The sequence below is a fragment of the Melospiza melodia genome, chromosome 1 (assembly GCF_035770615.1).
Source record: "Melospiza melodia melodia isolate bMelMel2 chromosome 1, bMelMel2.pri, whole genome shotgun sequence".
Classification (NCBI taxonomy): domain Eukaryota; kingdom Metazoa; phylum Chordata; class Aves; order Passeriformes; family Passerellidae; genus Melospiza; species Melospiza melodia.
The window spans coordinates 6,690,086-6,703,883 of NC_086194.1; the positions used below are offsets into that span (position 1 = coordinate 6,690,086).

At 43.7% G+C, this 13,798-nt stretch overlaps 1 protein-coding gene across 2 annotated transcripts in view; it reads right to left on the minus strand.

The window, feature by feature from the left end:
* XYLB (xylulokinase) overlaps window positions 1–1,115 on the minus strand; it is an 84,902-nt gene extending 83,787 nt beyond the window's left edge. Inside the window, exon 1 of one of the 2 annotated variants that reach the window (XM_063178786.1) lies at window positions 983–1,115. In XM_063178786.1, coding sequence (XP_063034856.1) covers window positions 983–1,027 — 45 coding nt within the window. In that variant the 5' untranslated portion in view covers window positions 1,028–1,115. Of the gene's footprint in view, window positions 1–35; window positions 168–982 lie in introns of those variants that run through there. The other variant, XM_063178711.1, reaches the window with a different exon arrangement.
* Window positions 1,116–13,798: the final 12,683 nt, after the last annotated feature.

The window sequence follows — 13,798 nt, forward strand, 5'->3', positions numbered from 1 at the left end:
TGGATGATCTCCAGAGGTCCCTTCCACAGACTCACAGAATCGGTCAGGTTGGAGGGACCACAGTGGATCATCCGGTCTAACCTCCTTGCTTTAGGAGGATTCTGAGTAGACATCGACTGTCTCCAGCGACGGAGACTCCACAACATTGTGTAATTCCGTGAATAATTTTGCACCGGCCGTGTGGGGCTGCAGCGGCTGCGAGCCCGGGACAGGGAGCTCCGGGCAGGGAGAACCGGGGCAGGGAGAACCGGGGCAGGGAGAGCCGGGCAGGGAGCTCCGGGCAGGGAGAACCGGGGCAGGGAGAGCCGGGCAGGGAGAACCGGGCAGGGAGAACCGGGCAGGGAGAACCGGGGCAGGGAGAACCGGGCAGGGAGAACCGGGCGGGGAGAACCGGGCAGGGAGAACCGGGGCAGGGAGAACCGGGCAGGGAGCTCCGGGCAGGGAGAAACGGGGCAGGGAGAACCGGGCAGGGAGAACCGGGCAGGGAGAACCGGGGCAGGGAGAACCGGGCAGGGAGAACCGGGGCAGGGAGAGCCGGGGCAGGGAGCACCGCCCCGCTCCGCTCCCCGCAGCCCCGGCCGGGCCCGGGAACGGCGAGCAGCCCCGCCCGGGAAACACAACCCGCCTTGGGAAGGAGGAGAGCGGGGACGGAAGGCGCGGGGAGGGGACGGAAGCGGCGAGAGAGGGAAGGCCTGGCCGCGGTCTGGCTCGGCAGCGGCGGCGGCGCCATCCCCTGCTCATCCCTCCGGGGGAGCTCCGGCCCGCGTTCGGAGCCGAACCGGGCAGCGCAGCCCCGCAGCGGGAAGGGAAGGGAAGGGAAGGGAAGGGAAGGGAAGGGAAGGGAAGGGAAGGGAAGGGAAGGGAAGGGAAGGGAAGGGAAGGGAAGGGAAGGGAAGGGAAGGGAAGGGAAGGGAAGGGCAGCCCCAGCCCCGGCCCCGCCGCGGGCCGAGGGAGGGGAGAGGCGGGGGAGGTGGCGCGGTACCTGCTGCGTGCTGAAATCCCAGCCCAGGTAGCAGGGAGCGGCCATGGCACGGCACGGCCCTGGCCCTCAGCCGGGGCAGGGAGCGGGAAGGAGGCGGCTCTGCTGGCCCGGCCTCCCTCCCGGGGCAGGAGCCGCCGGGCCGGCCCCGCCGAGCGGCGGCACCGCGGTTAATGAGTGCTCAGGGGGCAGGGAGCGGGGCGAGAGCTCCATCCCTCGCTTGGAGGGGCCGGGAAGAGCTCGGGGGTTAATGTGGTGGATGGATTGAAGCCATGGTGATGTGGTGCTGCGGTGGGATTGTCCCGAACACGGCCCGTTAGAGCTCGGGGGAAGATGTGATGAAGGATCAAGGCCATGGTGATGTGGTGCTGCGGTGGGATTGTCCCGATCACGGCCCGTTAGGGCTCGGGGAATGATGTGGCGGTGGATTGAGGCCATGGCGGGGTGATGCTGCGGTGGGATTGTCCCGAGGTTAATGAGTGCTCAGGGGGCAGGGAGAGGGACGAGAGCTGCATCCCTCGCATGGAGGGGCCGGGCAGAGCTCGGGGGGTGATGTGGTGGGGGATTGAAGCCATGGTGATGTGATGCTGCGGTGGGATTGTCCCGATCACGGCCCTATAGAGCTCGGGGGTGATGTGATGAAGGATCGAGGCCATGGTGATGTGGATGCTGCGGTGGGATTGTCCCGAACACAGCCCGTTCCCCGCTGCGCAGCCCCAGTTCGCACACCGGGGCGAGGTGATGCTGTCCCTTCATTCCCGACTGAGCAAAGCAGGGAGCGGGTGGTAACCCACGAAAGGCTGGAGCGCAGGTCTTCAAACCTTTACACTCTTTATACATTATAACAAAGGCGTCAGCTTTTATTGGTTACAAATTATATTACTTTTCCCGGCATTTGAGTCCCTTTTGATGGTAGGTCCATGAGTTGATGGTCGAGATTACCTGCTGCTGTGATCACTTTTCCCCCCGTTTCTGCTCAGTTCTGCTGAATTCACTCTTGGTGGCTCCTGTCCAGCCCATTCATCTTAGGACTGTCTTCCCTGCTCCTTAAAACAACAGATTAGCCAAGCATAGAGAATTCACAATGCAGCGGCTTAATCCTAACTGTCCAGCTACAGCTACTGGTTAGCAATTAAAAAAAAATAAACACCTGCAAAGTTTGACACAGACCCTTGTTCAAATCTTGAGGGGCTTGGGATCAGGATGGTGGGATGGTGGGATGATGTGATGGGGTCACTCTGTGCCAGGATGGTGCATGGGGCAGCTGAGCACGGATAACCAGCACCCTCACACAGGGAAACCCAGGGGCAGCACCCAGGCCAGTGAGAGAACACCAGAGCTGCCATGCAGGAGCCACCCAGGGTCCAGAACCAAATCAAAATCAGCAACCTCAAACCACAGTACCAAGGAATTATTTAAATTATAATATAGTGTTATTGCAATTGCTGTCCCACAGCCCTGTTGTGGTATCACACTCTAATCAGCACAAACACTCACAGCATTCCAATAAAAACCCCACTATTGTTACTTTGGCTGAATTATTGTTTTCTAGTTTGCCTTTTTTCACTTGGGATGGTTGGGGAGGTTTTAGGGTTTTGCATTATCTGCCTGTGACAAGCAAAGTGGTGTTCCTTAATCGAAAGAAGACTCATCTAAAATACACTTCCACTCTGCAATCAAGGCAGTATCTCAGCAGAGCCTTAATGAAGTCAAATAGGCTTTGCATGCCCATGATCTTAAAATATTTTTACAGTACAAACACTTAATTTGAGATAGCTCAGTTGGTCAGAACATGGTGCTAATAATGCCAAGGTTGTGGCTTTGATCCCTGTATGGGCCATTCCCTTAAGAGTTGGACTTGATGATCCATGTGGGTCTCTTCCAACTCAGAACATTCTGTGATTCTAAGTATAAAATATTACCAAATTTTGTCATAGACCGAGCATTTAAAAATATATCCAGTGATTTCTCAAAGCTTAACATGCATAGATTTATACTTACAATATTTCTATATTATTATAAAGAACAAGCTTTTGAACAATGGCCGCAAGGTAGTGGTGGAATTTGCCTGCCCCTGAAGAGCTCATGCTGGATGAACCTGTCCTGAACAAAGGTCTCACTTAACCAGAGGCTGTGAAGGAAATAATATTTTTGAAATGTTACCAAGAACTGTTTCCTCAGTGTAATTTATATCAGAAAACAAAGGATCAAATAACACACAGAGGCTGGGTTTTTTATTAATGCAGAATGTGGCTGGTGAGCCAGAGAGGAGAGGTTTGCTCAGCCCTTTCATTGGCTGCACAGTCCCTGTAAACAGTGACAGATTCAAAGGCTGAGGGTGGAAACACTGCAATATTCAAAAGATTTGAAAAAACAACAAGAAACATAAATCTGAATGAAAGAATGATGAATACTTCTCAAAAAGAAAAATGAGTGGATTTTAATTTTTTCAAAGGAGGTATTGGCTAGTAGAAAGGGAACCAGAGTTTATAAGTAAAAAAGCAATCCTGTGAGGATGTAAGAATCAGTTCTATTCTTCAGCAATTAGGTCAGAACAATATCAAAAAAACAAGAAATAACTTGACTTAAACAGCACAGAAAAGCTGGGACTGGAATAACCTCCCTTGTATTAACAATCTTCATTAGGAATAAAGGACCAAGACAATTCAGGAGGAGAATCCACTGAAGGACAAAGTGGGAATGTTTTTGTTGCCACTTTCACTGTTCAGGTTTCTCAAAAGAAAGTAAGGAAGTTTGTAGAATCAATGTTTCACCCGGTCATTCTGTTGCCCATCTTTTCATCAAGGCAGCGTTGTCTCAAATGTATTGTTTGAGTATGGAAAATGTGCATTGCTGCTGTTCTTTCTGGACTCAAATTCACACCATAGCCTCCAAAAATGTCTCCTGAAAGCAAAGAAGGTGTAGTTGTGCATTTATCAGTGAAGCTGCATTCATGTACTGGTGAGGTTTTAGCACTGACAAATCCAGAATTTCCAGAGGGGATGGACAAAATGCCGTTTATAATTGAAATGTCACCACTGCAGATTAACAGCTCGAGGCAAAGCACAGATTAATCACTCAAGACACGTGGAGCAGAGTAAAGGGAAAAGCAAGTTTATTCCCCTTTTCCTATTAACTAGTTTCTGACCTGATGGAGAAGCAATACTTCCATGCTTTCCTGGGCCCCTGGCTGTTTAGATAAGTTACAACTAGGGTGCCAATTAAAGCTATTTTTTCTTACCCCACTGCCAGTTAACTGCAACTGCACATTTATAGCAATTCATTGCAAAACACAAATTAACTGTATCCCACATTCCTACACACTGAGATTTTTCACTTTTTATTCTCAATTCCAGTATCAAAACCTGCCTGTGATCTCAACTGCCCCCCTGATATGAACTTAGATTTAAACAACCTCTTCAGCTTTGTACTGGGGAACTCCTTGGAAAACAGTGACAGCCTAAATTCCAGGCTTCATTTTCACCACATCATCTGAGACATGCCAGGCTAGAGAGGAGATGGACCAGATCCTTGCTCTAAATTAGGGTGACTGTATTGACAGCAGTCCAGCTAACCTGATTTATACCAGCTACATAATTTAATGGGATGTGGAAGGACTCACACCTCCACAGGAAACACATGGGCAGCTACAAAGCTAACAATCCTCCTGCTCCCAGAAGTAGATTTTGGGCACCTAACTAGTTATTTTAAGTAGCAGGCAGCCAAATGTTTCTAAGCCCCAAGCAGGTATTCCACATTGCATAGGTGGGCCCAGCAGAAGCAATGGGACAGGTATGGGTACTGCAAATAGAGACTTAAGTTACAAACATGCAATAAACCACAGCAGCCCGTGTCAGTACAAGCATTTTTAACTCTGCCAGGACAGTTATCCTTTACCCAATAAGAAATCTTGTGGCCCTTTAATTACCCTCAGAAACACAAAGCATAGTAAGCTGGGTCAGATGCAAGCCAACCTTTTTTGCCAAGAAACCTGAGTCACGTGCACTGCTGCTAATGAGGAAGGAGATGTTTACAATGTTAAGCTCCAAGTAACACAACAGTAACACATTAACACATCACGTTTAAAAAAGAAATAGTCTCAGCCTGAGCACTGGACCTACCTGCTAGAACAATATCTGAACAATGGCATTGCCCTAAAGGTCATTCCCTTTCTATTTGGCATTGCAAGCACTCTTATCACAAAATCTCCAGCAATGTTTAACCAAGTACTGAAAATATAAAATACCACAGTACCATAAAATAAAAGATGAAGTTTCTGTTCTTTTTATTGAGATGGCATTATAATACCAATAATGTTTTTGTTTCCCTAAATATGTGCTTATCTGTTGAAGTTATTTTTGCACATGATCTTGTGGTAACCATTATGTTTGTCCATACCTCCAAAAGCAGTGGAAAGTCTTCACTCTGTAAGAATAAGAACTCAATGTTTAAAAGGATTGAGGTGGCTGTTTTTTTACTGGCTGTGATGTGAACAGGGGAGTGTGAGCAAGAACTTTGTTACTGTGCTGGCTGCCCAGAGAGGCTGTAGAGTTTTGGAATGTCCCTCACTGGAGACGTTTCAGGACCATCTGAACACAATTCCATGCAATGTGCCCTAGGACAACCCTTGAGCAGGGATGTTGGCCAGGATAACCCACTGTGCCCCCTTCCAACCTGACCCGCTCTGTGGTTCCACAAAAGCACAGTCAAAGATCCAGTGAAATCCCTGTAAATGAATTCCACAAGAGGAAGCCCAAAGCACAGTCATTGTATAGAGACTAAAAATGTTGATTATTTAAGTACAGTAATTACTCCACAAACTTACTAGCTGAGTTAATTTTTTGACATGTGCATATTCAATATGCCAGGTGTGGTACTGCATTAACCAGTTAAGGCCCTTTACAGAGAACTCATGAGGAATTGGTGCAGGATTCCATATAAAAACACACACAAGCACACAAAAAAATGGGTACAAGAAAAGAGTATAAATGATGGCTCAATACACAATCTCTACTATACCATCAGGTTCATGGGTATTGGTCAGTTTGCAGCTTTTATTTGATCATGAGCATACAATCATCCAATTTCACTTCTATTGAATTGATCAGAAGATGTTTTGACTTCAGTGGGTACTGAATCAGGCACTGTGGAATTGTATCTGGTTTTACATACTCTAGTTTATATACTGTAGTTTATATACTCTAGTTTTACAGTTGTAATTTCCTTGACTCAATTAGGCTATCAGTGATTATGAAGTGCAGTAGAAAGTCCTCATGAGATTTTTGCATGGAAGTGAAGGATGCTTCTGAATAACAAATTATTTTTAGGACACTTTCCTCCTCTGCACAGGCTTCAAGTCCACATTCATTCCAACAATAGTAACAGTACTTAACCATCCTCTTTGGAGGACTATCCTAACTACAGCCATTTGCAAGGCTTATTAAAATTAACTTATGCACCCAGCAGTGCTTCTTGAAGGTGAATACTAAAGTGGTTTGTGTTCTGGTGCTCAAAAGCAAATATATCAGAAGCAAGATGGTGTCATCCAGATAAAACTTTTCATTAACAAGACATTAACCAGTTCTTTCATGCTGTATTTGATTCTTATCAAACTTCACTTACAGATAAGTACATCTTATTGATTAAAAGCAATCAAAGATAAACTCATTCCTACTCAAACAATACCTGAATTGGACACTAATAAGGGACAAACCTCTTTTCAGCACCATCCTGGACAGACCAAAAATCTTGCAATCAAAATCCTGTAGCTTTTAGGTGGAAAAATCAAGGTGGATTTTTAGGTGAAAAGTTACATCGCTTACACAATTTGTTTTAGACCCTGCTTGAAATCCCCACAGAATTCCTATACGGCTGTTATGTCTTCTGGCAGAACAAATAATCACAGGCTGTTGTCACCTCCCAGAACTGTAGCCTTCATAACTCCATGGATAGGAAACAGTCAGAAAAGTAGTTGGTACGGAAAAGAAGGAGGCCAGGGGAACTGTGAGGGAAGATGTCCAAAGTTCATTTGTTTAAAATCTCTAACTGGTAAATAGGTTCAGTTTCTTCTTAGACTTGCCTCTGAACATTTTCACTTCTAAAAGGTAATTTCAGAAATTCTTGGTGGGCAAGGATAGCAGAGCTGCAAAATGAAAAATTCCTGACCCTCAGTTTGGGAGGCTGTTTGTTTGCCCAGGAGAGATTCCAGTTCTATCAATGAGACAACCAACAGAGGGAGCAGCTTTCTAACAAAGCACATTTCAGTTTAGTTTTTGTAGCAACTAACACTCCAAAGGAATAGGATTTAATCCTCAGCAAGTCAAGACAGAAAAACTGAGGTTTTTAAATGCTGCTTATGTCAGGCACAAAAAACACATACAGAACATCTGCTGCATTTAGCTCCTCAAGAGCAGCACTGTATTTAACATGCAGGAACACAGTAATTTCTGTTTGACCACATTTACCATCCACAAAAAGAAAAAAAAAACAACAAAGAATGTGGTTCTGCAGAGGAGACTGGATAGCACCAAGCTCCTGACACCCACAAAGCCAGATGAGTGAGTGAATCATAGAATCACAGGATACCAGGCTGGAAGGGACCTCAAGGATCAGCTGGTCCAACCTTTCTTGGTAAAAGCATGTAAAGCACAAGATATTTGGTATGAAACCCTCAGTGCTGACTTGGTGTGCTTGATTTAAGCTTTAGAGACATCCAGACAAGAGTGCAGGATCAGAGATATTTGGGATATACCTACCTACACACACTACATAATTATATTTACCTAAAGGCACAAGGAGTAAAATGGGTATTTAGAATCCTGTCAAGGAAATGGGAAGAGGGACTACATGCAACCCAAGCTCACCAGCCTTTCAGAGGCACCTGAAGGGCAGGTTTAAAATACCTGAATCCTTTAAAATACTTGAATCCTTTAGGTCTGAAAGCACAGGAAAGATCAGACAGAGGAAACATCTCAAGATCATTTTGAACACTTCCACCATAGGATCCTTCACCCCATTAGCAAGGACATGCAAAGAGCACCAGAAATAATCTTGTGCCATCAGAAAGTCCTGTGCTCTACTCACAACACTCTGTAGCTGGGGCATGCTTTAAGGTTGTGCTTTCAAACAATAGAAATGTGTGTGCTCTTATCAAAAATCTCACTAAAAAGTAAACAATTACTATTGATTCTACTAATACTGCCTGGAATCCAAATAATAGCAGCCACCTTGTTTCTATCTTTCTTTGTGCCATTCCATTTTCTAACAATAAAATAGTCACTTTCTTACACTTCAGGACTGCACTTCAATAAAAATTTAGAAAGTACTATAGAAAGCAAGAGAAAGGGGATTAGCACAGTAACTTTGATTTTCCTTCTCAGTGCCAGTTAAAATGTACAGATATTTGTATTCTGTCTTTTTAACCTCCATGAACAGTGCTGAACATGTCTATAATTCAGCACACGAATATCATGAATAATATACCTCTAGTCTCAGGTGTGCAGTAAAACCCAGTGTTACAGGAAGTGCATTCAGTCAGTTAACAATTATGAGCATTTTTAATTATCTTTAAATCAACAATTATTCCTAAAAGGTCCTCCAAACAATTTTTAATAAAAAACTAATTTACTACACACAAATTAATTAGTCTGAGATAAAATTAGTGGCATCTTTTTAAATGAGATTTTGCAACCAAGGTCAAGGGCAGTAAACATCTACTTCAGGTTCTAAAGACACAGCTTTTGGACTATGAAGTATTTCAAATTTGGTTTTGCCTCAAGGAAATGAAGAATTGGTTCCATTGTGATGGAAGAAAAGCCTTAAGGGAAATAGGGCACTTCAGACCTCAGTGGATAATCAAGTGAAAACCACTCAGATGATGTTTTGATCAGGAATTTGTTCAATTAAAAAAGAATGAGTTTTGACACAAACCTAATCACGGCAATAAATTTTCAGAACCTGTGGTGCTGCTCAGAGATACATGTGGCAGTGCTAGGAAATGGCTTGGCTGCTTATACTCCTCTGCAATCTAGAGCAACCCAAATGGAGATCTCTAAGGAGTCAGCATCAGGCAAACACAACCATGCCACTCCAATAGTGCCACCTGCTGCATACTGGGAAAGTGTACAGGGCTCTGGAGCTCCAGGTAACTCGATTTAAAGATTGACTGACTGATTTAAAAACAAATCAAATGGTGGGCATGCATGGAAAAAGGAATTTATTTTTATTTATTAGTAATACCTAAAAGGAAGTTGTTCCACTATGCTGTAAGAATAGAACCTGTGGGTAATCTGTTTTCAAGTTTATCCCAGTGGCATAACAAGGATTAGCTGCACCAGCTCACTACACATCAAAGTCACAATTAACCTCATGTATTTTCTGATGTCATGGAGATTAGAGCTGCAATTTATTTTATTAATCACACCCTGGTTGCAAATTATTCACAAAAAACACACACACATGTATATATATGTGTGTGTGTATATACAGACACAGAGACATGCCTTGATAGCAAAATGTACCTGCACAAACACACATACACACAAAGCATACACACTTCCAGAGTCTGATTCAATCACATCTCAGACCCTGAGTGCAGTTTTGGGCCTGTCACAACAAGAAAGACTTAGCTGGAGCGTGTCCAGAGAAGAGCAACTGAGCTGGGAATGGGCCTGAAGCACAAGACTGGTGAGGAGCAGCTGATGGAGCTGTGGGGGCTCAGTCTGGAGAAAAAGAGGCTCAGGGGGGACCTTCTCACTCTCTACAGCTCCTGTCAGGAGGTCATAGTGAGGTGGGGCTCAGTCTCTTCTGGGTAACAAGTGGCAGGATGAGAGGAAATGGCCTCACATTGCACCAGGAGAGGTTCAGACTGGATTTTAGGAAATTTTTTCATGGAAAGGGTTATAAAGCCCTTGGGGAATGGTACTTGAGAACATGGTTTAATGGTGAATGTGGTGCTGGGTCAACTTGCTGATCTTAAAGCTTTCTTCCAGCCTTAACAATTCTGTGCAGACTCTGTTCACAAGTTTTCCCTGAGAAGCAAACAAACTGCAGTGTATACAGGATTGGCTGAGCTAATCCTGTTTGCAGTTCCTCCTCTCTGCTGCACCACCTGGGCCCATTCCCTTTGTCTCACTGGCCATCTGGCTCCTTTACCTGCTCTGTGGTTCTGTTGCTTACCCATGGCACTGCTTGGGAGGGGACTGACTTGTGTAAACCACTCACGTGAATACGTGTGGTGGCTTTTCCTGATGCTGAGGGAATGGTGCAGCACAAATAATTAAAAATAATTTCTGATCAGATATAAACTCATTACATGTTAAATGCCCCTCTAATGAGAAGTGAAGCTCACATCTCTGAAGACAGAGCCTGTGTTTCTGGTTTAAGGATGCTATCCCAGTAATTCCTCCTGCCACACACACAGGCAGGCTGCACAAGTCACTTTCACAGGAGGTCAGAGAGTCAAACAGTGTGACTGGAATTTTAAAAAGGTTGGGTAACTTTTATGACCATTAATAATGTTTGTATTGAATGCCAGCTCCAACTGTAATGAGGTTAATTAAATCTCCTGTCCCAATGTATAAGCCAAATGCCTGAAGGTCCAGAGGCAGACTCCATGTGACAACAACTCAGAACATGGGACAAACAAGGCCATTGAGGCACTGCTTGCTAGAGAGCACCAGGTGTTTGTCACTGCTGAAGGCAGAGTATCAAAGCAGATCTAACAAAGCCATGATACATCAGAACAATTCTAACATGACACATGCTTTTTCTGAGGTAGAGAGAAGCCAAATTCAAGAGTATCCACAGTGTCTGTCAGAGTATTGTATTTATTGTTCTCTCTCTGGCTAAGGCAGGAAAGGACTGCAGCTGAGGTAGGTAACCCAACTGTAAGACACAAGCATATTGGGAAGGCAGGAGTAATTATTAACAAGTCAGCTGCAGCAGATTTACACATGTGAGCCTGCTGAGCCTTCCCAGAACTCTGCACTGCGTATCTAGAGTCTTGTCACCTGCAGGCACAGAACCTCCAAGGGGATTCCCCAGATCTGCAGGATTTCAGCCTGATTCAGTCAATCATTTATGTGCAACCCAAGGAACATGAAGGAACAGGTGAACTGGCTGAGCTCAGGCAGCTGGGAAGCTCAAGTGTGTTGAACAGTCTCAGCAGAGAGAACGGCTGCAACATTTCAAGCTCCTGCCAAAAGCCTCCTCTGAAATCACCCACTGCAGCACTTTGGGCACATCAGCACATTTCTGCTACAAAATGCATGCCAGCCTGCAACAAACTGAACGTTTACCCTTTCCCAAATAGGAAAGGGCCCAGAATTTCCGAAGCTGCAAGGAGGCTTGGTTTATATGTCTTATGATATTCAGTAATACCTAAAACTAAGTCAAAAACTTGAAATAGCAAAGTAGACCTCCTACTTACATGGGTCAACGTGCTGTGGGTTTACTTCTTTTACTAGCTGCAGAAGATTGTGACTACATAATCTTTAATATCTTTATAACTTTTAAAATCAACAAATACAACCTCTGCTCATTTCTGTTGTTGTTTAATGGGTCTCAGTAAATGGCATCTCTTCCTTATATACAAATTTTATAATAGCATATTGTTGCTTCCCAACCAGTCCCAGTATTTTGTAAGGAAACAAAACTTGGAATTTATTACTCAGTTCCTTGATACCATGTAACAACACACCTTCCTTACCAGAGTGTGACACATCTTCCTGCTCTTCCCATGTGTGCACAAGGGGAATGTAACCATTTCAACTACACAGATGTAACTGTTGTAGCACAACTGACTTTTACAGAGAGGATTTAACATCCTGCCTGGTGAAGAGAAAGTTGTGCGAAGACCTCATTGCAACCTTCCAGTATCTGAAAGGAGCCTACAGGGAAGATGGAGAGGCACCTTGCATGAGGATTTGTAGTGACAGGACAAGGAGTGAAGGGTACAGATTGATAGAGGGGAAGTTTAGGCGGGATATTAGAAAGAAATAGAGTGGTGAGATATTGGAACAGGTTGCCCAGGGAGGCTGTGGATTCCCCAACCCTGGCAGTGCTAAAGGCCAGGCTGGACAATTCCTTGAGCAACCTGATCTAGTGGGAAGTGTCCCAGCCCATGGCAGGGGGAGCTGGGACAAGATGGTCCTTAAGGTTCCTTTCAACCCTTAACATTCCATGAATGAAACATCCCCTCACAAAGTATCTTGAAGAGACCAATGGATAAATAAAAGCCTATCATCAAAGTGACAGGAATGTTATCCATTTCTAAGAGAAACTATAATTTTTTTTTCCCTAATGGCAACTCCAAACCACTAATCTTCCCTACAATTCCACTGACTTTAACTCAGTGGGTTAGAGCATGGTGCTAATAACACCAAGGTTGTGGGTTTGATCCCTGTATGGGATTCACTCAGACTTGATGATCCCTGTGGGTCCCTCACAACTCAGGATACTCTGTGATTCTGTGACTTCTGTCGTGCTTTATCATATGCATTCCCTAACATATGGGGATGATGGGTATCTAACTCCATTGACTCAGAAGGCTGAACAAATTGCATTATTAAAATTATATTATATTATATTATATTATATTATATTATATTATATTATATTATATTATATTATATTATATTATATTATATTATATTATATTATATTATATTATATTATATTATATTATATTATATTAATACTATATTAAAACTATAATAAAGAGATACTGAATAATACTAAAAAGATACTAAAGAAAAACCCATTACTGTCTCCAAAAACCCATTACTGTCTCCAGACAGTCAGGACACAGCTTGGACCTCATAGGCCAATAAATATGAACAACCATCACCAGAACCCAATTAAGAACTCAATCTCAGTAAACAATCTCCATAACACACGTGCAAAAACAACAGGGGCAGAGAATAGAGATAAGAATTGTTTTCCCTACTTGGTTTATGCCACACAAAAGGTAAATTGTCTGTAGAGGATGACATTTGTTTACAAAACTTCAGTCTTGCACTCAAAGTGGCTCTTAGGAAATACCCGACTATTTACTCAAATTCATTTTTAGATAGTCCTTTTGAACTCTTACCAAAAATGTGTCACTGCATGAGAATGAGCAGATACACAACTGTATTAAAACTACAGTTGAACTGCATAATTTTTTCACATACTAATGTCTTGGGCCCTTGATTGACCTATCTCAGGGATAAAAATTTGCAGTACACAGCCCAAGCAAAGATTTATACTTTACCTGATATGATCAAAAGACATGTTTTTCAAATTTTTGCCTCATTGTGAGATAATAATGTTAACATTAAGTTTTAAAATTTAGCTTACCATGGATTTTTAAAGTTTTCTCAGCTCTCATTAACAAAATTCTTATTTCTGTAGTTTATTTCATTTTAAAGAACAGCAGAAGTCCTAAATGAGTCAGAGTAAGGCATTCCTGCCTCCAGCCTCCCAATTCTTAGTGTTTCTGGCCCATATTTTTCTGACTCTGCACCCAGGCCTGAATATTTTTAACATATTATTTGAAAGGCAACAATAAGCACAAAAGTATGAAACTTGATAAACCCTCCCCTCCCACCCCACTGCCCCAAGAAGCGTCAGCAAGAATGTAACTGAAAGTTAAGGAAGGGAGAGTGGGGGGGAAAGACACAAAATACACAGGAAAAAAGAAAAATATTTCCCAGGTGGAACTCCTGGCGTGGGGATCCCTCCACAACAGCCCGCATTTAAGAATTAACTTTGCTACATAAACCAGTATTACCCAGCCTTTTCTGTGTTTGGCTGTGTTCGGTGAGGGTTTGTACTTCA